The 23,177-nt window shown below is 60.6% G+C and overlaps 1 protein-coding gene, 1 non-coding gene and 1 pseudogene across 6 annotated transcripts; 2 read left to right on the top strand and 1 right to left on the bottom strand.

Moving 5' to 3' along the window:
* Window positions 1-643: 643 nt before the first annotated feature.
* IGF2 (insulin like growth factor 2) lies at window positions 644-18,878 on the top strand. 5 transcript variants are annotated; one of them, XM_019036297.4, is made up of 4 exons: window positions 644-725; window positions 12,756-12,918; window positions 14,605-14,753; window positions 15,047-18,878. In XM_019036297.4, the coding sequence occupies exons 2-4, from the start codon at window positions 12,762-12,764 to the stop codon at window positions 15,281-15,283; spliced, it is 543 nt and encodes a 180-aa protein (XP_018891842.1). In that variant the 5' UTR covers window positions 644-725; window positions 12,756-12,761; the 3' UTR covers window positions 15,284-18,878. The 5 variants fall into 5 exon arrangements, with proteins under 5 accessions (XP_018891842.1, XP_018891836.1, XP_004050478.1 ...); XM_019036291.4 differs by lacking the exon at window positions 644-725 and adding an exon at window positions 8,003-8,164; XM_004050430.5 differs by lacking the exon at window positions 644-725 and adding an exon at window positions 8,908-10,062.
* LOC101144889 (putative insulin-like growth factor 2 antisense gene protein) lies at window positions 699-8,283 on the bottom strand (annotated as a pseudogene).
* Window positions 14,048-14,159, top strand: MIR483 (microRNA mir-483). Its single transcript, NR_106404.1, has one exon. It is a non-coding gene; the product is annotated as a microRNA mir-483 (primary transcript).
* Window positions 18,879-23,177: the final 4,299 nt, after the last annotated feature.

Raw genomic sequence — 23,177 nt, 5'->3', positions numbered from 1 at the left:
CCCCCTCCCTCACTGGCCTCGTCAAGCAGAGCTGTGTGTCCAGTGGCTTTTGCTGGGGCCCCCTCCTTATCTCCTTCCAAGGTGGGGGTGTTTGGAGGTGGAGGAGGCTTTCATATTCTGTGCCATGACCCCTCAAGGCGGACCATTCGTGTGCACCCTCCACCCCCAGTGCCAGGCAGAAGCCCATCCTCATCCAGGAACAGGGCAGCCTGTCCAACAGAAGGGTCTCGGCCTCTCCATCAGCACGGGGAAGCCCTTTCTAGGCAAACTTCTCGCCACTTCTTCCCTCCCTTCTACTCTGAAAAAGGGAGCTCTAGGCAGGGGAGGGGCTAGAGGGGGAGCCGCTGCCCAAATCCTGACAAGGTGACCTGAAGGAACCCGGGGAGGGAGATGGGACAGGGCTCAGGCTTGGGGTGTATGGGGAGGGGGGGCTTTGCTTTTAAAAGAGGTCATCTCAGCAACATCTTTTTGTTTTTCCCCAGGGGCCGAAGAGTCACCACCGAGCTTGTGTGGGAGGAGGTGGATTCCAGCCCCCAGCCCCAGGGCTCTGAATCGCTGCCAGCTCAGCCCCCTGCCCAGCCTGCCCCACAGCCTGAGCCCCAGCAGGCCAGAGAGCCCAGTCCTGAGGTGAGCTGCTGCGGCCTGTGGCCCAGGCGACCCCAGCGCTCCCAGAACTGAGGCTGGCGGCCAGCCCCAGCCTCAGCCCCAACTGCAGAGGCAGAGAGGTGAGTGTCTCAGGCACCCTGAGGCCTGGCAGAGAGGGCCACAGGCTCTGCGCGGGAGTCTTCGAACTGGGATCTCCCCCTTCTGCAAGCAGCTTTGGCTCAGAGAGGCTGGCGTGGATTCAGTCACACAGCTGGGATCTGGAGTTCCGTGGTTGGCTCCAGGTGCTTCCGTCTAGGGGCCAGAGCAGGTGTGGGCAGAGCAGGTTCCCCGCAGTCTCCACGGCACCGAGGTCCTGGCAGGGGAGCTCCTGGGAGAGGAAAAAGGGCAAAGAAGGGGAGAGGGGCAGGGAGAGAGCGGGCAGCCAAAGGGGAGAAGATGGGGGGCAGAAAGTGGGTAGAGAGGGAAAAAGGGAAAATATCATTGGGGAAGAACCTAAAAACCCAAGGAAAGCTGGGCTCTGCTGGGGGCTGTGAGACCCCCGGGTTCTCCCCGCCCCAGGCTGCTGGCCATGGGGTCTTGCACCAATGGCCTGACCTTTCTGTCGGTCCGTATTTATCAAAGTGGGTGACAGTCTCAGGCCTCCTGGCTGTTCAGAATTGAGGTAATAACCAGAGGCCTTCTGAGCAAAGGGCCTAAGGTGCTCTGGCGTCAGGATCCCATTGTGGTCAGGAGCCTGCAGGGCTTCTTGTGTGCAAGGGGGGTGAAAGGTGGCTAGAAAGGCCCAGCCAGTGACCTCTGCCTCAGCCAGAGGGAGCTCTGTAGTGGGGGCAGCGCCCATTCACTGGTCAGGCACTGGGGTGACAGGGGAGGCTCCAGGACTTGGGGAGCGTTGGAGCTGGAGGCACGTGGATTGGAGTCCCTGCACCTGCCCCACGACAGGGCCTGCAGGGAGGGATCCAGCAGGTGACTCTTCAGGCTGGTTTGCCCATCCCAGATAGAAGCCGGGAGTGTTCTTTCAAAGGTGTCTTTAGCTTAGACACTCAATAAAATGGTAACACAGTGGCGCCGCCTCAGTCCTTTGGAGTGTGCACCGTCTGAACCCCTCTCCCAGGGCCCTCTCCCAAGCACCCCAACCTGGACCCATATCCCCCACGTACTTTTGGCTTTGGGTGGATTGAGCAGCCTTGGGGTGGTCTGTGCTGTCTGGTGTGGAGGGTTGCAGTTCGGGTCCTTAGTCCGACTCCCCAGGCCGGCCGGGCTGACGCCAGCGAGTGTGTCCTTCCCCAGCGAGGGGAGTGAGCGCAAGGTCAACGCGCCTCGTCTGCGGCGCCCTGCAGGGGGTGACGGAGGGGCGCTCTGAGGACCCTTGGAGAAAGGAGCTGGGTTTGTAAAATGCTGGGCTTGGTCCCACGGACAGGGGAGCGGTTAGCTCAGAGCCAGAGCTGGGGAGGAAACGGGAATGAGAAAGGCCCACTTCAGGGCTGGTGAGCGAGGGGATGTGCAGCAGCCACCGGCCGAGGCTGGGGCATGGGCCAGGCTCCATGGGGTGAGTCTGAGTCCTTGAGGGGATGTTCATCCTCTGTGGAATGTGGGTTTGCCAGTGGAGAGGAGACCAGCCCTGGTGAGGTGCTGGTTCAGGGCTGGGGGGCGGACGCTGCTTGGGGCTAAAGTTCCTGCCGGCCAAGCTCTGGGTGGGAGGAGACCCTGGCCCCCTCCCAACACCCTTGGACTGCTGGCGGGACCCTTCCTACCTCCGGGGGTTGGAAGTAGTGGGGGAGGAGCCAGTCTTGAGGAAGAACCCCGATGCTGGTCTTGACTAGAGGTGAGCCGGTGTGCTTTTCGAGCCCAAGGGTGACCCGCGTCTGCCCCAGCCTCCAGCCTGCCCTGGTCACTTCTGACTAAATAAGGAGAGCACTCAGCAGGCAGCCCCACGAGGGAGGGGGAACATGTGTGCCCCCCCACTCCCCCACCTGCTCCTCCCTCCCTACAGGGCCACTACACCCTGCTGTGGGCACCCCAAGGTGACCCTCAGCCTTCTTCCTATCTCAAAAAGTCCAGGCATGCGTTTCCAACCATGAGCGGTGGCTCCCTGGGGGAAGGCACCTCGGCAGGGCAGAACAAAGGGAAGGGACCCCCCAAACAGGTCACTGGTGTAATTGTCCCCAGCACCCCCAAAGAGGAGGAGAACCCACAACTCGGAACTGGGACTCACCCCCGATGCCCAACCTGTCCCCAGCCTGGGAAGCAGGCGTGGAGGAGAAGGTGGGGGGAGCCTAGAGCTGGCCCCGGGGGCCCTGGTTTTGTCCATGACGGGAGCCTCGGCAACCAAGTCAGCTCTCCTGGGGACCAGGTTTGCAGAGAGGCACTTTTCAAATGCTCCTCACCCCCAAATTTACAAGTCACCCTGCAGAGGAAAACATCAACACAGCCCGGGGTTCTCTGCTGGAGGCTCCCCCTTCTATAGGCACAGCCGGAGAGGCCAGAGAGCTGGGGACACGGGGAGGCTGCAGAAGGCTGGTGGGAAGGGGGGCAGTGATGGGTGGGGAGAGATGGGCCAGATGTTCTTGGAATGGGACATGGGGGTGATTGATGCAGACGGAAATTTGAAGGGGACATTCCCACGTGTCTTGTGCTGTGGGTGGAAAATGGGCCGTTTTTCATGGTGGGGGCGGGTTCTCCCTGTCTTGCCAAGCTAATGTGAAAGAGATGCCTCATCCTGCCCAGCTCCCCACACCTGTCCAAGGCCATTAACTTCTGCCTCCCCAGTGTCAGGCTTTGAGATGCCCCCGTTCTAGCCGAGGTCCTCCTATGGGGTGACAATGGGGACAAGCAATGCCCACTGTACTTGCCCCAGGATCCCCCACCATTCTGCTGGTCCCCAGCGGTGCCCCCTCTCTGGCAGTACCCCCACCCACCCCACAGGTCCCCTTAGGGCCACTGCCCCATCGCCCGACATTGCCCAACGCCAAGGGGTGACCTTGTTCCTGCCGACAGGGCCGTTGGGCGCCTGCATGCGGGTTTAATATTTGCCTATAAGGAACTGGGCTTTCCCCAGCCGGAGTGGACAGACTTTCCCTGAAAATTCGCTTGGAGAGAACGAAAAGAGACCCCCGGCACCCCAGCGGCGTGCAGCCCTGCACCCCCCCTCCTCCCCGGCCCCATGTTTCTCATTTTCCTCCCCACTTCCTCTCCTGTTCAGTGTTACCCAAACAAAACTGGTTTCACCCTTGTTTGGTGCTGGCGAAGGCCCGAACGGCGCGCGCAAAGCTCCGGGCAGGCCGGAGGTGGCCGCCGGGGGTGCTCCGGGCCCCCAAGCCAAGCCGGGGACTAGCCTGCCCCCGGTGGCGGCTCGGCCGCGGCTTCGCCTAGGCTCGCAGCGCGGAGGCGAGTGGGGCGCAGTGGCGAGGGGGAGCCTGCGGACCTCCCACGCGGGGACCGAGCAGGTATCTGGGAGTCCCGGGAGCGCCCGGGAAGCAGCGTCCTGGTCGCTCCCTCGCGGCCCTTGGGTTTCTTCCTTACACTCAGACGCCCGCTAAGCTCGGGCTGCCGCTACAGACGCGCTCTCCGTGTGGAGAAGGCAAAGAAAAAAAAATAAAAGCAAAAGGAAGAAAAACCCCAAAGAAAGAAAAGCAGAATTTCAGCCGGCCGTGCGCGCCAGGGCGCTCCGCGCTACCTGCCCGCGCCGCCCGCGCTCGGGTTCCCGGGGAGGGCGCCAGTGCTCCGCGCGCGCCCCAGCCAAGGTGAATCCCCGGCAGCGCCTTCCTTCCGCGGCCCGGGAAGCTTGAGCTCAACAATTAGCCCTTGATCCTCGGGGGATTCCAATCCACGGAACAACTTCCCTGCTTTCCCCGAACTCGGACATTTTACTTTTTCTGGGATCCTCTAAATTTAAGCATTGCTTCCCAAGTCTTCTAAATATATTCACCATTTCGACGGGTCACAATAATCTTCTCGGACGTTAATTTCCGGGGACGTCAAAACACATCAGCCCCGGCGGGCTTTTCCAGACTTACACTAGGTGGCCTGGGGCCCCAGATGTGCTTTCTCCCAGGCTCTGGACAGTTTGATACACCCCCTCCAGGTCCCACAGATTTACAGACCACTGACCCGGGTTCCCTACTTTTAAAGACGAAGCCCTTGGTCCGTGGTGGTCGCGCTGACCAATTTGCCTGGCTCCCCAAGATGTGGACAGTGCCTTTTCCACACTCAGGCATTGTTTCCAAAACAAGTGGAACTTTCCCGCATAATTTTGAATATGAACTCCAGGGTCTCCTAAACTTACTGTTTCCCGCACACGTCCGCCCCATTCCGCGCCCCCCCACCCCACCCCCGCGCCCCTTCCCGTTCCCCTCAGTATGGGACATTTGCTGTTGAGTCCCGCAAATCTATTCACACTAACCTGGGTTCCCTAAACTTTACACGTTGAATCCCAAGTCCCTCATGACACTCAGCAGGGCTGGAAGGTTGGAACCCTCAGAGTATGAAAATTGCTTCCCATACCTTCCCCCAAATTCGGTCATTACACCCAGAGCATGTTGAATCCTTTTCTGAATCATAAACGACCTGCCCTCTGATTGCCTGAGTTTCATAAAATGGAGGGATTTCCCCAGTGATTCCCCAAACCTATTGAGAATGTTGTGGGTGTGTGAGTCACAAAGCTTTGGGGCATTAACGTCTATGGCTCTATATGCTGCCTGGCCACGAATCAGGTCCCTTAAGATGTAGACAGTGCCACCCAGGTCCCTGGAGCACACTGAGCAGTTACCAGGAGGTGCTCAAGTGTGACCCAGGATTCTTCAGGTCCCCCCAAATCACACAGGGTCTCCCAGGTCCCTCTGGGCTACACCAAGCCCAAAAGGACCCCTTGGGCAGAGCCTACTTTTATTTCTGTTATGCCAGGTGTTGCTAACGGCCCCAGTTCCCAAACATTCTGAGCACTTTCTCTGCATCACAACATATTGACTATTAAACAATTCTCTGGGTCCCAGGAGCTTCATAACAAGAATCTTGCTTTTCTAAAATTCAGGCATTGGTCTGAAACCCCAACGGCCAGGATCACACTGGACCCTTTTCCTGGTCCCCCATACTTGGATGTTCTGGACGCTGCCCTCCAGGCCCTCTAGGAACATTCAGCATTGCCCTCGGATCACAGGACAGCACTGATTTCTTGGGCTCCAAACAACCCACTGAGTCATCTCAAAGTTAAGCAATATTTCCTTCAAACACACTGCACACTCCCTATCACAAAATCTGAAAATTCCTAAGTCCTAAGACCTAGGAATTCTGAATCCCCTTTCTTTAAAATGTACATATGGACCCCCAAGTCCTCCAAGGACTCTGAGCAACTTCCTTAGATCTTTAGATTCAAAAATGATTTTCCTGGAGCCCCCAAATTGCGGTATTGTCTCCCAGCCTTCCAAAGCAAATTGAGATTTTTTTCCCTTCACAAAACAATTGAGGTATTTTTTTAAATACTGATTTATGAGTCTCCTGACTTTATGGTCCCTGCCCTGGGTCCCCCTACATTTAGAAAATGTTCCATGGACCCCCAAAGCACACTCAAAAATGTCCCTGGGTCCCAAGAAATCCCAGGCATGGAAAAACCTGCGACCTATAAGTTTCCTAGCTACTAACCAGGTTTCCAGAAATTTAGATATCAAATCTCCATTGGGTAATTTCCGTGTGTCCCAAAAACTTGAAATGTGTTTCACTGGGGCTCCCCCAAATGCAGACGCTGTCCAGGAAAATATATAGTCTTTTTCTTATTTACCAAAAATAAACTAATGGAAATCATTTAAAAATTAGCATAGAAAAAGAATACTGATTTTTTATTTTTTTATTTTTTATTTTGCTTTCCCCAAATGTACTGATCACACTCCAGGCTCCCCCAAAATTTAGACAGTGCTTTCTTCCATCTCTGAAGGGCGTTAAAACCTTTCCCTGAAGCCACAGTAATTATGAAGGTTATTCTTTCCCCGGCTGCTGCCAGCGTCCAGGCCACTAACTTATATTCTTAAGATGTGAAAATTAATCTCAGCTTCCCCCTAACACACCAAGAATGTGTTTGGATCCCCAAAATGTGTTCCTTGCTTTCATCTGCCAATTTTACGCAATGTGGCTCTAAGGCAAAATTCCCAATTTCATATGGAGAATTTTCTTTAACTACCCTCCTCACAAATTGGTCCCCCAAGCTAGCTGGCCCCTATTTCAGACCTCTTTCTTTATGTCCCCAATTGCATGGAGCAACTTCCCTCATCCCCCAAACCTGTAATCTATTTTTCTGGAGTCTCGAGTTTAGTCATTAATCACGGTTCCCACATTAACGGAGTCCCCGGGGTCCCCTCCTCCAGGACACCCATTCGCTAAGCCCGCAAGGCAGAAAGAACTCTGCCTTGCGTTCCCCAAAATTTGGGCATTGTTCCCGGCTCGCCGGCCGCCCACTGCAGCTTCCCCAACCCCGCGCACAGCGGGCACTGGTTTCGGGCCTCTCTGTCTCCTACGAAGTCCCCAGAGCAACTCGGATTTGGGAAATTTCTCTCTAGCGTTGCCCAAACACACTTGGGTCGGCCGCGCGCCCTCAGGACGTGGACAGGGAGGGCTTCCCCGTGTCCAGGAAAGCGACCGGGCATTGCCCCCAGTCTCCCCCAAATTTGGGCATTGTCCCCGGGTCTTCCAACGGACTGGGCGTTGCTCCCGGACACTGAGGACTGGCCCCGGGGTCTCGCTCACCTTCAGCAGCGTCCACCGCCCGCCACAGAGCGTTCGATCGCCCGCTGCCTGAGCTCCTGGTGCGCCCGCGGACGCAGCCTCCAGCCTCGCGGTGAGCTCCCCGCCGCGCCGATCCCCGCCGCCTCTGCGCCTCTGCGCCTCTGCGCCCCTGCCCGGCTCTCGGCCCGCATCTGCTGCTGTCCCGCCGGTGCTGGCGCTCGTCTCCGGCTGCCGCCGGGGAGGCCGGCGTGGGGCGCGGGACACGGCTGCGGACTTGCGGCTGGCGGCCGCGCTCGCTCCGGCTGGGCGCCCCGATATCCGCGCCACTTTCGTTTGCTCATTGCAAAGATCTCATTTGTGGGGAAAGCGGCTGGAGGGTCCCAAAGTGGGGCGGGCAGGGGGCTGGGGCGAGGGACGCGGAGGAGAGGCGCTCCCGCCGGGCGGTAAAGCGCCTCTAGCCCGCGGGCCTAGGACTCCGCCGGGAGGCGCGCGCGGAGCGCGGGCGAAGTGATTGATGGCGGAGCGAGGGGGGCGAGGGGGGCCAGGGGGGCGCGAGATTCCGCCGGCGGCCCCTTCCCCTTGGCTAGGCTTAGGCGGCGGGGGGCTGGCGGGGTGCGGGATTTTGTGCGTGGTTTTTGACTTGGTAAAAATCACAGTGCTTTCTTACATCGTTCAAACTCTCCAGGAGATGGTTTCCCCAGACCCCCAAATTATCGTGGTGGCCCCCGAGACTGAACTCGCGTCTATGCAAGTCCAACGCACTGAGGACGGGGTAACCATTATCCAGATATTTTGGGTGGGCCGCAAAGGCGAGCTACTTAGACGCACCCCGGTGAGCTCGGCCATGCAGGTAGGATTTGAGCTGTGTTTCCCGCCCTGATCCTCTCTCCTCTGGCGGCCGGAGCCTCCGTAGGCTCCAAGCCTGGCCCAGATTCGTCCCGGCGCAGCCGGCCTTCCGCGCGTCCCGCACCTGGCGGGGGCTCCGGGGCTCCGGCGCGGCACCGGGGGGCGCTCGGGATCTGGCTGAGGCTCCAAGCGCCGCGTGGCCGGCTCCTCCTCCTGGGGCAGGTGGCGGCTGCGCGCCCCGCCCGAGCCCAGGGGCCCCCTCAGCCGCAACAACCAGCAAGGACCCCCGACTCAGCCCCAAGCCACCTGCATCTGCACTCAGACGGGGCGCACCCGCAGTGCAGCCTCCTGGTGGGGCGCTGGGAGCCCGCCTGCCCCTGCCTGCCCGGAGACCCCAGCTCACGAGCACAGGCCGCCCGGGCACCCCAGAAACCCGGGATGGGGCCCCTGAATTCTCTAGAACGGGCATTCAGCATGGCCTTGGCGCTCTGCGGCTCCCTGCCCCCCACCCAGCCTCGCCCCCGCGCACCCCCCAGCCCCCGCGACCGCCCCCCCCCCCGGGGCCCCAGGGCCCCCAGCCCGCACCCCCCGCCCCGCTCTTGGCTCGGGTTGCGGGGGCGGGCCGGGGGCGGGGCGAGGGCTCCGCGGGCGCCCATTGGCGCGGGCGCGAGGCCAGCGAGGCCCGCGCGGGCCCTGGGCCGCGGGCTGGCGCGACTATAAGAGCCGGGCGTGGGCGCCCGCAGTTCGCCTGCTCTCCGGCGGAGCTGCGTGAGGCCCGGCCGGCCCCGGCCCCCCCCTTCCGGCCGCCCCCGCCTCCTGGCCCACGCCTGCCCGCGCTCTGCCCACCAGCGCCTCCATCGGGCAAGGCGGCCCCGCGTCGACGCCGCCCGCTGCCTCGCTGCTGACTCCCGTCCCGGGCGCCGTCCGCGGGGTCGCGCTCCGCCGGGCCTGCGGATTCCCCGCCGCCTCCTCTTCATCTACCTCAACTCCCCCATCCCCGCTTCGCCCGAGGAGGCGGTTCCCCCCGCAGGCAGTCCGGCTCGCAGGCCGCCGGCGTTGTCACCCCCCCCCGCGCTCCCCCTCCAGCCCTCCCCCCGGCGCGCAGCCTCGGGCCGCTCCCCTTTCCGCGCTGCGTCCCGGAGCGGCCCCGGTGCCGCCACCGCCTGTCCCCCTCCCGAGGCCCGGGCTCGCGACGGCAGAGGGCTCCGTCGGCCCAAACCGAGCTGGGCGCCCGCGGTCCGGGTGCAGCCTCCACTCCGCCCCCCAGTCACCGCCTCCCCCGGCCCCTCGACGTGGCGCCCTTCCCTCCGCTTCTCTGTGCTCCCTGCGCCCCTCTTGGCGTCTGGCCCCGGCCCCCGCTCTTTCTCCCGCAACCTTCCCTTGGCTCCCTCCCGTCCCCCCCAGCTCCTAGCCTCCGACTCCCTCCCCCCCTCACGCCCGCCCTCTCGCCTTCGCCGAACCAAAGTGGATTAATTACACGCTTTCTGTTTCTCTCCGTGCTGTTCTCTCCCGCTGTGCGCCTGCCCGCCTCTCGCTGTCCTCTCTCCCTCTCGCCCTCTCTTCGGCCCCCCCCTTTCACGTTCACTCTGTCTCTCCCACTATCTCTGCCCCCCTCTATCCTTGATACAACAGCTGACCTCATTTCCCGATACCTTTTCCCCCCCGAAAAGTACAACATCTGGCCCGCCCCAGCCCGAAGACAGCCCGTCCTCCCTGGACAATCAGACGAATTCCCCCCCCCCCAAAAAAAGCCATCCCCCCGCTCTGCCCCGTCGCACATTCGGCCCCCGCGACTCGGCCAGAGCGGCGCTGGCAGAGGAGTGTCCGGCAGGAGGGCCAACGCCCGCTGTTCGGTTTGCGACACGCAGCAGGGAGGTGGGCGGCAGCGTCGCCGGCTTCCAGGTAAGCGGCGTGTGCGGGCTGGGCCGGGGCCGGGGTTGGGGCGGCGCGGGCTTGCGCCGGACGCCCGGCCCTTCCTCCGCCTGCTCCCGGCCCGGGCCTGCGGGGCTCGGCGGGGCGGCTGAGCCCGGGGAGGAGGAGGAGGAGGACGGACGGCTGCGCGTCCCGTTCCCTGCGCGGAGCCCCGCGCTCACCCTGGCGGCGGAGCTGGGGGTGGGGTGGGGGCGTCGGGAAGGGCCGAGGGAGGTGTGAGCTGTCTGCAGGGGCGACTTCCTGGTCGGTCTGTGGGTGCAGGGGGTGCCGCCTCACATGTGTGATTCGTGCCTTGCGGGCCCTGGCCTCCGGGGTGCTGGGTAACGAGGAGGGGCGCGGAGCCGCAGAAGCCCACCCTGGTATGTTGACGCGGTGCCAGCGAGACCGCGAGAGGAAGACGGGGGTAGGCGGGGCCAGGATGGAGAGGGGCCGAGTTGGCAGGAGTCATGGCAGACGCCACATTCGCGATATCTCCCCCACACCCCCTCTGGCTCTGTCCGCAACGTTTCCAAACAGGAGTCCCGGGAGAGGGGGAGAGGGGGCTGCTGGTCTGAGGCTAAGAAGGGCAGAGCCTTCGACCCAGAGAGAGGCCGCGGCCCCTGCCCAGTAGGCAGCGTGGAAGTTTCCATACAAGGAGGTGGGAAGGAGACCCCCCCCCCCCCCTCACTGCCCTGTGCAGAGATGAGCCGGGGGTGCAGGATGGGAGCCCATGGCACTTCGCTACGGGATGGTCCAGGGCTCGCGGTTGGGGGTGCAGGAGCGAAGAGACTGGCTGGGAGGAGGGAGAGGGCGGGAGCAAAGGCGCGGGGGAGTGGTCAGCAGGGAGAGGGGTGGGGGGTAGGGTGGAGCCCGGGCTGGGAGGAGTCGGCTCACACATAAAAGCTGAGGCACTGACCAGCCTGCAAACTGGACATTAGCTTCTCCTGTGAAAGAGACTTCCAGCTTCCTCCTCCTCCTCTTCCTCCTCCTCCTCCTGCCCCAGCGAGCCTTCTGCTGAGCTGTAGGTAACCAGGGCTGTGGAGTGAGGACCCCCGCTGCCATCCCACTCCAGCCTGAGGCAGGGCAGCAGGGGGCACGGCCCACGCCTGGGCCTCGGGCCCTGCAGCCGCCAGCCCGCTGCCTCTCGGACAGCACCCCCCTCCCCTCTTTTCCTCTGCCCCTGCCCCCACCTGGTCTCTGCTCCCTCACCTGCTCCTTCCCTTTCTGTTCCTTCCCTTCGGCCCCCTCCTTGCCCAGCTCAGGGCTTTTCCTGGGCCCTCACCTGCTCCGCACCGCTGCATGCTTCCTGTCCTGCTTTCTGCCGGTCCCCTGACCCGGACCTCCAAGTTCAGAGTGGTGGGGCTTGTTGCGGAAGCGCGGCGAGGGCTAGAGTGGCCAGCTGGCGGAGTGTGCTCTTAGAATTTGGAAGAGGGTGGCAGAGGGCGCGGTGAGGGGACTGGCCAGGGTCCAGTCAAGGAGATGACCAAGGAGGCTTTCAGATCCTCGGCGCAGCTGCCCACTAATCTTTAGAGAGGGCATGCAAAGTTGTGCTTCTGTCCCACTGCCTGCTCAGTCGCTCACATAATTTATTGCATCAAAAACTCCCCTGGGTCTGAGGAGCGAAGGCTGGGGCTGCCCGCCTGAAGGGTTCCACCTTCTGCAGGGGCAGGGCCAACTTGCTGTGGTGGCCCCCGGCCTCCCACCCTCGAGTGGGTTAACCCGGCCCTGTGGCCCTGCAGCCTGTGGAGGGGGTGTGTCCTAAGACTGGCCTCCCCTTCCAGATTGTAGTCTGGGGAACCTGGTGTCGGACTTCCCAGGTGGCCTGAGCTGGTCTCTCCAGCTCCCACGGGGAGAGTTTGGTAGCGCAAATGGGGAGATGTTCTGGAGGCCCCTGGCCTTACTGGTTCGATCTGAGGCCTGGAAAGGAGGCTCTGGGCTTGTGTGTGTGTGTTTGGGGGTACCCAAGGCAGACTGGAGTTGGAGAACTGGGTGACTGGGAAAACAAGGTTTCTAGGAGCATGGGTGGCGTGGTTGTGCTAACCATTGGAGTCCTTGACCCAGGCCTGGCTCAGCTGCAGACTGGAAAGGTGGAAAAGCCAGGGGGAGGGGCGGGGCTGGCCCGGCAGGACTGGCCTGCTGCTTTGAAGGGGATGGTCCTCCTGGACCCCCCCTGCTCAGCTGGGGGTTGTGGGGAGGAAGGGACTGGTCCTCCTGGATGCACATGCTCTGTAGGGGTGGGGCTGTCTGCCATCTTGGCTGGCGCTGGAGGCCTGAGAAGTGGCGATGTGACGCTGGGCTGGCCCTACCCCCATGGTGTCATAGGACGGAGGCCAGGTCGAGTGTCCAGCCTGGGCCCCTGCAGCTGTGGATGCCGCTGAGCTCCTGCAATAATGACCGTGGAGATGGTCACCCCTCGTGTAAAATTACTAGTGCTTCTTGCAAATGGAAGGAACTGGGCCCTTTCTGTGTGCTTCCGGACGCTTCATTCTGCACATGGCCCTGCGCCCTCACCTCGGCATTATGACCTGTGTGTTACTTTTGTAATAAAAATAATGTTTATAGGAAAGCCGTGCTTTCAATTTTCAATTGAATTTGTAGGTTGGCAAATTTGGTTTGGGAGGGGCACCTCTGGCCTGGGGCTTGGCCTGGCTGCCCTGCTCACGCCACTTCTCTCCCGCCCCCAGACACCAATGGGAATCCCAATGGGGAAGTCGATGCTGGTGCTTCTCACCTTCTTGGCCTTCGCCTCGTGCTGCATTGCTGCTTACCGCCCCAGTGAGACCCTGTGCGGCGGGGAGCTGGTGGACACCCTCCAGTTCGTCTGTGGGGACCGCGGCTTCTACTTCAGTAAGTAGCTGGGAGGGGCTTCCTCAGACCTGGTCAGGCCCCTAGAGTGACCGGTGAGGATGCCCAACCTCAAGCCAGGGGAGCACACTCCTAGGTCAGCGGCCCAGCCCCTTGCTCTGAGACTTTGACCTTCCCGCCGCGTTTCTGAGCACCTGCGGTGTCCCAGGGCATCCACACCAGCTGCCTTTCCCATCACACGCCTCCTTCGAAGGGTGGGCCAGTGGTGCCCCCTAGATGTCAGGGGCACTCACAGGGGTCTCCCTGGGCATCAGAATTTCTGTTGGGGGCCGTGAGGCTCCTGCCGCACGCCTAGGGCAGGGCTTCAGGCTCTGGAGGAAGAGCCTGCCTTTCTTCCTGCACCTTTTGGACATTTTGACAAGGGACGTGCGTTCGGTGAATGATCAGAATTAAAATCAATAAAGTGATTTATATAATTAAAATCAATAAGACAAGTGCAGTTGGTGGGTGGCAGGGGTGAGCGGTGCATGCGCCTCCTTGGGCCCCAAGGCTGCCGTGGAGGGTGCCCACCTGCTGACCTCAAGGACGCTTCAGTCTTTCCTCATGTTTCTCTCTTGGTTCTCCAGCCTGGGGGCTGGCAGGTGGGTGCATGGCCCATTGTCCTTGAGACCCCACCCCCAGATGGGGGGGCTGGGTGGATGCAGAGGCAGGCATGGTGCCTGGGCATGCCTGATGGGGCAGGGGAGGGGCCGCTCCTCACTGGCAGAGGCCGCACGGCTTATTCCACCTGACACCATGTGACATCTTTACCACCACTACTTACTCACGCTGTGAAATGGGCTCACAGGATGCAAATGCACTTCAAAGCTTCTCTCTGAAAAGTTCCTGCTGCTTGACTCTGGAAGCCCCTGCCCGCCCTGGCCTCTCCTGTGCCCTCTCTCTTGCCTGCCCCATTTGGGGGTAGGAAGTGGCACTGCAGGGCCTGGTGCCAGCCGGTCCTTGCCCAGGGAGAAGCTTCCCTGCACCAGGCTTTCCTGAGAGGAGGGGAGGGCCAAGCCCCCACTTGGGGGACCCCCGTGATGGGGCTCCTGCTCCCTCCTCCGGCTGATGGCACCTGCCCTTTGGCACCCCAAGGTGGAGCCCCCAGCGACCTTCCCCTTCCAGCTGAGCATTGCTGTGGGGGAGAGGGGGAAGACGGGAGGAAAGAAGGGAGTGGTTCCATCACGCCTCCTCACTCCTCTCCTCCCGTCTTCTCCTCTCCTGCCCTTGTCTCCCTGTCTCAGCAGCTCCAGGGGTGGTGTGGGCCCCTCCAGCCTCCTAGGTGGTGCCAGGCCAGAGTCCAAGCTCAGGGACAGCAGTCCCTCCTGTGGGGGCCCCTGAACTGGGCTCACATCCCACACATTTTCCAAACCACTCCCATTGTGAGCCTTTGGTCCTGGTGGTGTCCGTCTGGCCATGGGACCAAGAGCTTGTGCCCATTTTTCATCTGAGGAAGGAGGCAGCAGAGGCCACGGGCTGGTCTGGGTCCCACTCACCTCCCCTCTCACCTCTCTTCTTCCTGGGACGCCTCTGCCTGCCAGCTCTCACTTCCCTCCCCTGACCCGCAGGGTGGCTGCGTCCTTCCAGGGCCTGGCCTGAGGGCAGGGGTGGTTTGCTCCTCCTTCAGCCTCCTGGGGCTGGGGGCAGTGCGGTGCTAACACGGCTCTCTCTGTGCTGTGGGACTTCCAGGCAGGCCCGCAAGCCGTGTGAGCCGTCGCAGCCGTGGCATCGTTGAGGAGTGCTGTTTCCGCAGCTGTGACCTGGCCCTCCTGGAGACGTACTGTGCTACCCCCGCCAAGTCCGAGAGGGACGTGTCGACCCCTCCGACCGTGCTTCCGGTGAGGGTCCTGGGCCCCTTTCCCGCTCTCTAGAGACAGAGAAATAGGGCTTCGGGCGCCCAGCGTTTCCTGTGGCCTCTGGGACCTCTTGGCCAGGGACAAGGACCCGTGACTTCCTTGCTTGCTGTGTGGCCCGGGAGCAGCTCAGACGCTGGCTCCTCCTGTCCCTCTGCCCGTGGACATTAGCTCAAGTCACTGATCAGTCACAGGGGTGGCCTGTCAGGTCAGGCGGGCGGCTCAGGCGGAAGAGCGTGGAGAGCAGGCACCTGCTGACCAGCCCCTTCCCCTCCCAGGACAACTTCCCCAGATACCCCGTGGGCAAGTTCTTCCAATATGACACCTGGAAGCAGACCACCCAGCGCCTGCGCAGGGGCCTGCCTGCCCTCCTGCGTGCCCGCCGGGGTCACGTGCTCGCCAAGGAGCTCCAGGCGTTCAGGGAGGCCAAGCGTCACCGTCCCCTGATTGCTCTACCCACCCAAGACCCCGCCCACGGGGGCGCCCCCCCAGAGATGGCCAGCAATCGGAAGTGAGCAAAACCGCCGCAAGTCTGCAGCCCGGCGCCACCACCCTGCAGCCTCCTCCTGACCACGGACGTTTCCATCAGGTTCCATCCCGAAAATCTCTCGGTTCCACGTCCCCCTGGGGCTTCTCCTGACCCAGTCCCCGTGCCCCGCCTCCCCGAAACAGGCTACTCTCCTCCGCCCCCTCCATCGGGCTGGGGAAGCACAGCAACATCTTCAAACGTGTACAAAATCAATTGGCTTTAAACACACTTCACACACCCTCCCCCCAAATTATCCCCAATTATCCCCACACATAAAAAATCAAAACATTAAACTAACCCCCTTCCCCCCCCACAACAACCCTCTTAAAACTAATTGGCTTTTTAGAAACACCCCACAAAAGCTCAGAAATTGGCTTTAAAAAAAAAACAACCACCAAAAAAAAATCAATTGGCTAAAAAAAAAAAAGTATTAAAAACGAATTGGCTGAGAAACAATTGGCAAAATAAAGGAATTTGGCACTCCCCACCCCCCTCTTTCTCTTCTCCCTTGGACTTTGAGTCAAATTGGCCTGGACTTGAGTCCCTGAACCAGCAAAGAGAAAAGAAGGGCCCCAGAAATCACAGGTGGGCATGTCGCTGCTACCGCCATCTCCCTTCTCATGGGAATTTTCAGGGTAGACTGGCCATCCGAAAATAGCAACAACCCAGACTGGCTCCTCACTCCCTTTTCCATCACTAAAAATCACAGAGCAGTCAGAGGGACCCAGTAAGACCAAAGGAGGGGAGGACAGAGCATGAAAACCCAAATCCATGCAAATGAAATGTAATTGGCACAACCCCCACCCCCAAATCTTACATCTCAATTCCCTTCCTAAAAAGCACTCATACTTTATGCATCCCCGCAGCCACACACACACAACACACAGCACACACGAGCACACAGCACACACACGAGCACACAGCACACACACAGCACACACAGGCACACACAGCACACATGCACACAGCACACACACGCATGCACAGCAGACACATGAACACAGCACACACATGCACACACAGCACACACACGCACAGCACACACATGAACACAGCTCACACACACATGCACACATAGCACACACGCATGCGCAGCAGACACACGAACAGCACACACAGCACACACACAAACACACAGCACACACATGCACACACAGCACACACGCACGCACAGCACATACATGAACGCAGCTCACACAGCACACAAACACGCAGCACACACGTGCACACGCAAGCACCCACCTGCACACACACATGCGCACACACGCACACCCCCACACAATTGGATGAAAACAATAAGCATATCTAAGCAACTACGATATCTGTACGGATCAGGCCAAAGTCCCGCTAAGATTCTCCAATGTTTTCATGGTCTGAGCCCCTCTCCTGTTCCCATCTCCACTGCCCCTCGGCCCTGTCTGTGCCCTGCCTCTCAGAGGAGGGGGCTCAGATGGTGTGGCCTGAGTGTGCGGCCGGCGGCGTTTGGGATACACCCGTAGGGTGGGCGCGGTGTGTCCCAGGCCTAATTCCATCTTTCCACCATGACAGAGGTGCCCTTGTGAGGCTGGCCTCCTTGGCGCCTGTCCCCACGGCCCCCGCAGTGTGAGCCACGATACTCCCCATACCCCACCCATTCCCGATACACCGTACTTACTGTGTGTTGGCCCAGCCAGAGTGAGGAAGGAGTTTGGCCACATTGGAGATGGCGGTAGCTGAGCAGACATGCCCCCACGAGTAGCCTGACTCCCTCGTGTGCTCCTGGAAGGAAGATCTTGGGGACCCCCCCCCACCGGAGCACACCTAGGGATCATCTTTGCCCATCTTCTGGGGACCCCCCAAGAAATGTGGAGTCCTCGGGGGCCGTGCACTGATGCGGGGAGTGTGGGAAGTCTGGCGGTTGGAGGGGTGGGTGGGGGGCAGTGGGGGCTGGGCGGGGGGAGTTCTGGGGTAGGAAGTGGTCCCGGGAGATTTTGGATGGAAAAGTCAGGAGGATTGACAGCAGACTTGCAGAATTACATAGAGAAATTAGGAACCCCCAAATTTCATGTCAATTGATCTATTTCCCCTCTTTGTTTCTTGGGGCATTTTTCCTTTTTTTTTTTTTGTTTTTTTTTTTTATTACCCCTCCTTAGCTTTATGCGCTCAGAAACCAAATTAAACCCCCTCCCTATGTAACAGGGGGGCAGTGACAAAAGCAAGAATGCACGAAGCCAGCCTGGAGACCACCACGTCCTGCCCCCCGCCATTTATCGCCCTGATTGGATTTTGTTTTTCATCTGTCCCTGTTGCTTGGGTTGAGTTGAGGGTGGAGCCTCCTGGGGGGCACTGGCCACTGAGCCCCCTTGGAGAAGTCAGAGGGGAGTGGAGAAGGCCACTGTCCGGCCTGGCTTCTGGGGACAGTGGCTGGTCCCCAGAAGTCCTGAGGGTGGAGGGGGGGGTGGGGCAGGGTCTCCTCAGGTGTCAGGAGGGTGCTCGGAGGCCACAGGAGGGGGCTCCCGGCTGGCCTGAGGCTGGCCGGAGGGGAAGGGGCTAGCAGGTGTGTAAACAGAGGGTTCCATCAGGCTGGGGCAGGGTGGCCGCCTTCCGCACACTTGAGGAGCCCTCCCCTCTCCCTCGGTGACATCTTGCCCGCCCCTCAGCACCCTGCCTTGTCTCCAGGAGGTCCGAAGCTCTGTGGGACCTCCTGGGGGCAAGGTGGGGTGAGGTCGGGGAGTAGGGAGGTCAGGCGGGTCTGAGCCCACAGAGCAGGAGAGCTGCCAGATCTGTCCATCGACCAGGTTGCTTGGGCCCCGGAGCCCGCGGGTCTGGTGATGCCGTAGCAGCCACCACCGCGGCGCCTAGGGCTGCGGCAGGGACTCGGCCTCTGGGAGGTTTACCTCGCCCCCACTTGTGCCCCCAGCTCAGCCCCCCTGCACGCAGCCCGACTAGCAGTCTAGAGGCCTGAGGCTTCTGGGTCCTGGTGACAGGGCTGGCATGACCCCGGGGGTCGTCCATGCCAGCCCGCCTCAGTCGCAGAGGGTCCCTCGGCAAGCGCCCTGAGAGTGGGCCATTCGGAACATTGGACAGAAGCCCAAAGAACCAAATTGTCACAATTGTGGAACCCACATTGGCCTGAGATCCAAAATACTTCGAGGCACCCCAAATTACCTGCCCATTCGTCAGGACACCCACCCACCCAGTGTTATATTCTGCCTCGCCGGAGTGGGTGTTCCCGGGGGCACTTGCCGACCAGCCCCTTGCGTCCCCAGGTTTGCAGCTCTCCCCTGGGCCACTAACCATCCTGGCCCGGGCTGCCTGTCTGACCTCCGTGCCTAGTCGTGGCTCTCCATCTTGTCTCCTCCCCGTGTCCCCAGTGTCTTCAGTGGGGGGCCCCCTCTTGGGTCCCCTCCTCTGCCATCACCTGAAGACCCCCACGCCAAACACTGAATGTCACCTGTGCCTGCCGCCTCAGTCCACCTTGCGGCCCGTGTTTGACTCAACTCAGCTCCTTTAACGCTAATATTTCCGGCAAAATCCCATGCTTGGGTTTTGTCTTTAACCTTGTAACGCTTGCAATCCCAATAAAGCATTAAAAGTCATGATCTTCTGAGTGTTCCACTCTTTGACTTGGGTACTGGACTGCGGGAGGGAGGGAAGGGGCTGAGCACCTGGGAGCAGGCAGAGGGGGATAGAAGAGGGAAGGGGAAGGAAGGCCTTAGGGGTGTGGACACCTCCCTCTGTCCCCTGATCACACACATGGAGAAATGAGAGAGCTGGAAGCCAGACTCTCAGACTCACAGTCGTGCACCTGAAGGCAGGGGGTCTGGGACAGTGTCAGGCACCAAGTTCTCAAAGATGGGGGTGCCACGAGGGGTAGGAGCCTGGGGGGCTTTTTCAGAGAAAAAGCAAAGTACCATCAGTACCAACTCCAGGGAATGCCTCCCCCCACCCACCAACCTTAGAGGACTGGGGCTGTGCAACCTCTAAAAGGTTCTGGAAACCGTAGCTGTGGCTGGAGATGGGGGCTCAGGGCCACTCGCACCCAGGGACTCAGCCCCCTTCCAAGGTTGAGGCTGCCCAGATGTCATTAGTACCATTGCCTCCTGCCAGGGCTCAGCCTGTACCCACCTGTCCCAAGGGTGCTGGCCTCTAGCTTTCAAGGGTCCCTGAGCATGGGAGGAGGGGTAGGCTGGGCTGCTGGGAGCCTGGCCCAGCCTCTTCTCTCCATCCCCCTCCAGGAACTTTCCAGCAGCCTTGGGCAGTGGATCTGCCTGTGCCCCGCCTGCTGTGGGGATGGAGGGACAGGGGCGCCACAGATGGAGCCCGGAAGTGTGCCCAGGGCCCTGCAGCCTTCAGTGCTGGGCAGGCGGTGGGGAGGGGCCTGACTGGGTTGTGGGCGTGCTTGCATCCTGGCCCCCAGGGTCTGCCCCTGGTCAAGCCCTGTCCCTTGATGGCTGCCTCTGTCCCTAGCGTTTCTCCTGTGCTGGGCACTGGAGGGTGCTGGGCTGTCACCCAAGCCTCTGAGGCCTGGGGACATGTCTACACGGACAGTGTCACTGCCCACACCATCTGAGAACCACTCCAAGGGAAGGGAGAGGGTGGGCGGTGGTTTGGGGAGTTGCCTGGAGGAGGTGGGATTAGCCTTGAAGATGAGGAGGGCTGGGGGTTGGAGAAGAGCAGATTGGATATGGGGGGCACCATGCCCTTCCTGGGCTGGTCCCTGGCTCTGTACCTCAGTGCTAGGGCTAAGCTGGAGGGTCCAGGGCCCAGGTGGCATTGCTGACCCCCAGGGGGTCAGGGCTGCTCTGAGGCCCTTCTGTAGATGTAGATGGAACCCTAGTCCTGTCCACCTTCCTGAGGCCAGGTGGAGTTTCTTTCCCTGCAAGCCCAGGCAGCTCTGCCCCGTGCCCCTCCCCCAGCCCTGCAGTCCCCCAGGCCCATGCAGGCCCGGCCTCATGGTCTCTCTTCCTCTCTGGGTCTGCTTCAGGGCCCAGCCTCCAGCCCCATGAGCCTGGGCCCTCCTGCTCCTGTCCCCACTGGCCCCAGGTCACTTCAACACTGGCTCTCCCTGCACCCTGGGCCTGCTCAGCCACTCCTGCCCACACCCAGAAGCTTCTGTGCAGCTTCTTTCCTTTCACTTGCAGCCTGCCTGCCCTCTGCTTCCCCAGAACCCTTGTGACCTTCCCTGACCTCTCTGCAGAACTGGGCAAAGCCACTCACCCTAGTTCCCCTGGGTTTAGCCTGGTCTCTTGCCACCCACTCAGGGCTGCCCAGCCTTCATCCTGCTTCGCTGGGCCCAGCCTCATTCCAGGGGTTCTGAGACAGCAGGGCCCTCTCTTCTCCCCTCTCCCTGCTTTGCAAATTCTCAGTTCATCCTGGCAGCTCCAACTCTCCATCCCTCCACCCATCCATCCACTCCTCCATCCACCCATCCATCCCCCCATCCATCCACTCCTCCATCCACCCATCCCCCCACCCATCCCTCCACCCATCCATCCCCCCATCCATCCACCTATCCCTCCACCCATCCCTCCACCCATCCCTCCACCCATCCCTCCACTCATCCATCCACTCATCCCTCCACCCATCCCCCACCCATCCAGCCACCCATCCATCCACCCATCCCTCCACCCATCCATCCAACCATCCAACCACCCATCCCTCCACCCATCCACTTACCCACTCATTCACCAACTCATCCATCCACTCATCCATCTACCCACCGAACCATCCACTCACCATCCACCCATTCACCTATTTATCCATCCCATCCACCCACTTACCACTCACTCACCCACTCATCCATCCATTTACTCACCCCTCCATCCACCCACCCACTCATCCATCTATTCTTCCACCCACTCACCCACTCACTCACCCACGCACCCATTCACCCATCTATTCATCCACCCACCCAACCATCCACTCACCCACCCATCCACCTATTCATCCATCCCATCCACAAACACCCCACCTACTACTCACTCACCCACTCATTCATCCACTTACTCACCCCTCCACCCATCCACCCATTCATCCATCTATTCATCCATCCCATCTACCCACTCACCCACTTACCCACTCTCACCCACTCATCCATCCACCCACTCACCCTCCATCCACCCGCCCAGTCATCTATCTATTCATCTATCCATCTACCCACTCACCCACTTACCTCTCACTCGCCCACTCATCCATCCATCCACTCGCCCTCCATCCACCCACCCAGTCATCTATCTACTCACCTGTCCATCCACCCACTTAACTCTCACTCGCCCACTCATCCATCCATCCACTCACTCCTCCATCCACCCACCCACTCATCCATGTATACAAACACATGGACAGGCACTACCCACATGCTGGACTTTCAGGCCAAGAGATGAGCTCAGTGTCATGGAGGGAAGAAAGAGAAAGGTATTGGGTGCTCTTTTAAGTAAGACAGGCCTCATGGAGAAGTTGGCATGGGGGCAGAGACTGGAAGGAGCTGAGGATGGAGTATGAAGTATCCAGAAAAAGCATTCTTCCTCACAGGGATAAAACATGAGTGGCCTGGGAGTGTTTGAGCCACAGCAGGAAGTCAGGGTTTGGGTTGGTGGGAGCTGCAGCAGGAAGAGGTCGGGGGCCTGCGTAGGGGGCTGAGGTCAGAGCTGTAATGGGGGGCAGATGGCCTGGGCTGCATAGGCCATGCCATTTGTTCAACAGACACCATGGGACCCTGAGGCCGTGGGGTGAATTGTGGCCCTCAAAAAGGTCTGTCCCGTCACATGCAGTGACTCGAACCTGTAATCCCAGCTACTCAGGAGGCTGAGCCAGGAGGATCACTTGAGCCCAGGAGTCCAAGGTTATAGTGAGCTGCGATGGCACCTGTGAACAGACACTGCACTCCAGCCTAACCTAACCCTAACCCTAACCCAACCTCCACGCAGCACCCACGTGGCCTCATGGCACAGCTCGGTTCATAGTCCAGCAGTGGTACCTTATTTCCTTGGTGACAAGCAACACCCTCGTGATGACCCATGAGGCCACCTGACCCACACTACCCATCACCACCACCGCTATGACACCTGCCCAGCCACAGTGGTCCCGGGTTGGGCTGCCCCTGCCTAGACCCCTTCCCCTGCAGACCTTTGCCCAGGTCATCTTGGCATGGTTGCACCCTCGGCGTGGAGTCTGCCTTGGAATTCCTCTGCACAATGGCAGCCCGTGTGGACCTGTCCCACAAACGCTCTGAGAATGAAGAAGACACACTTCCAATGGCACCTGCTGTGGCCAGCTTCACTCCTCCAGGATGTCCTGCAGACCCCTCACCCAGCGTGCGACTGCCAGTCCACCACTGCCCTCCACCACACCTCACATTGAGTTAGTTGAGGAGATCCACGGACTCCACCAGGCCCTGGCCCCTGCTGCTGTCCAGCCTCCTGTAGAGCCAGCCCCTCTGGCCATGCTCCATATGGGACCAGAGCAGTGGGGCCAGAGTCTGCCTCTCTCCACTTAGAGCCCTCCGTGAATCCCGTGGGCCACTGGCAAATCCAGGCCCTGGCCAGGCTTTCCAGCACCTGGCCCCATCCCTGGTCCTCCCACCCGCCCCTCCACTCCCAGTCCCAGGCTTCACCTGCTGCCCTCTTGCCCAGGCCCTCTGGTATCACCCTTGTCCTGGTAACTCATGCACGCCCTCTGCTGTACTGTGCCATCCTGACCCCCAGGAGTCTGGCCTCCCTGGTCTTCCTTCCTGTTTGGTCTGGCATTGAGCCCCCTCCATCCGCCAGAGACACTGCTAACCATGGTCCCAAGATGCCTGCTGGCAAGTCCTCTCCAGGATCCCTGGGGCTCTGTCTGGGGCTCCCAGAGCAGAGGGGTCAGACAGAAGGCCCTGGAGGGTGCCTCGAGGGACTCTGGCA

This window comes from Gorilla gorilla, chromosome 9, assembly GCF_029281585.2.
Source record: "Gorilla gorilla gorilla isolate KB3781 chromosome 9, NHGRI_mGorGor1-v2.1_pri, whole genome shotgun sequence".
NCBI lineage: Eukaryota > Metazoa > Chordata > Mammalia > Primates > Hominidae > Gorilla > Gorilla gorilla.
This window is presented reverse-complemented; position numbering and strand designations above follow the sequence as displayed.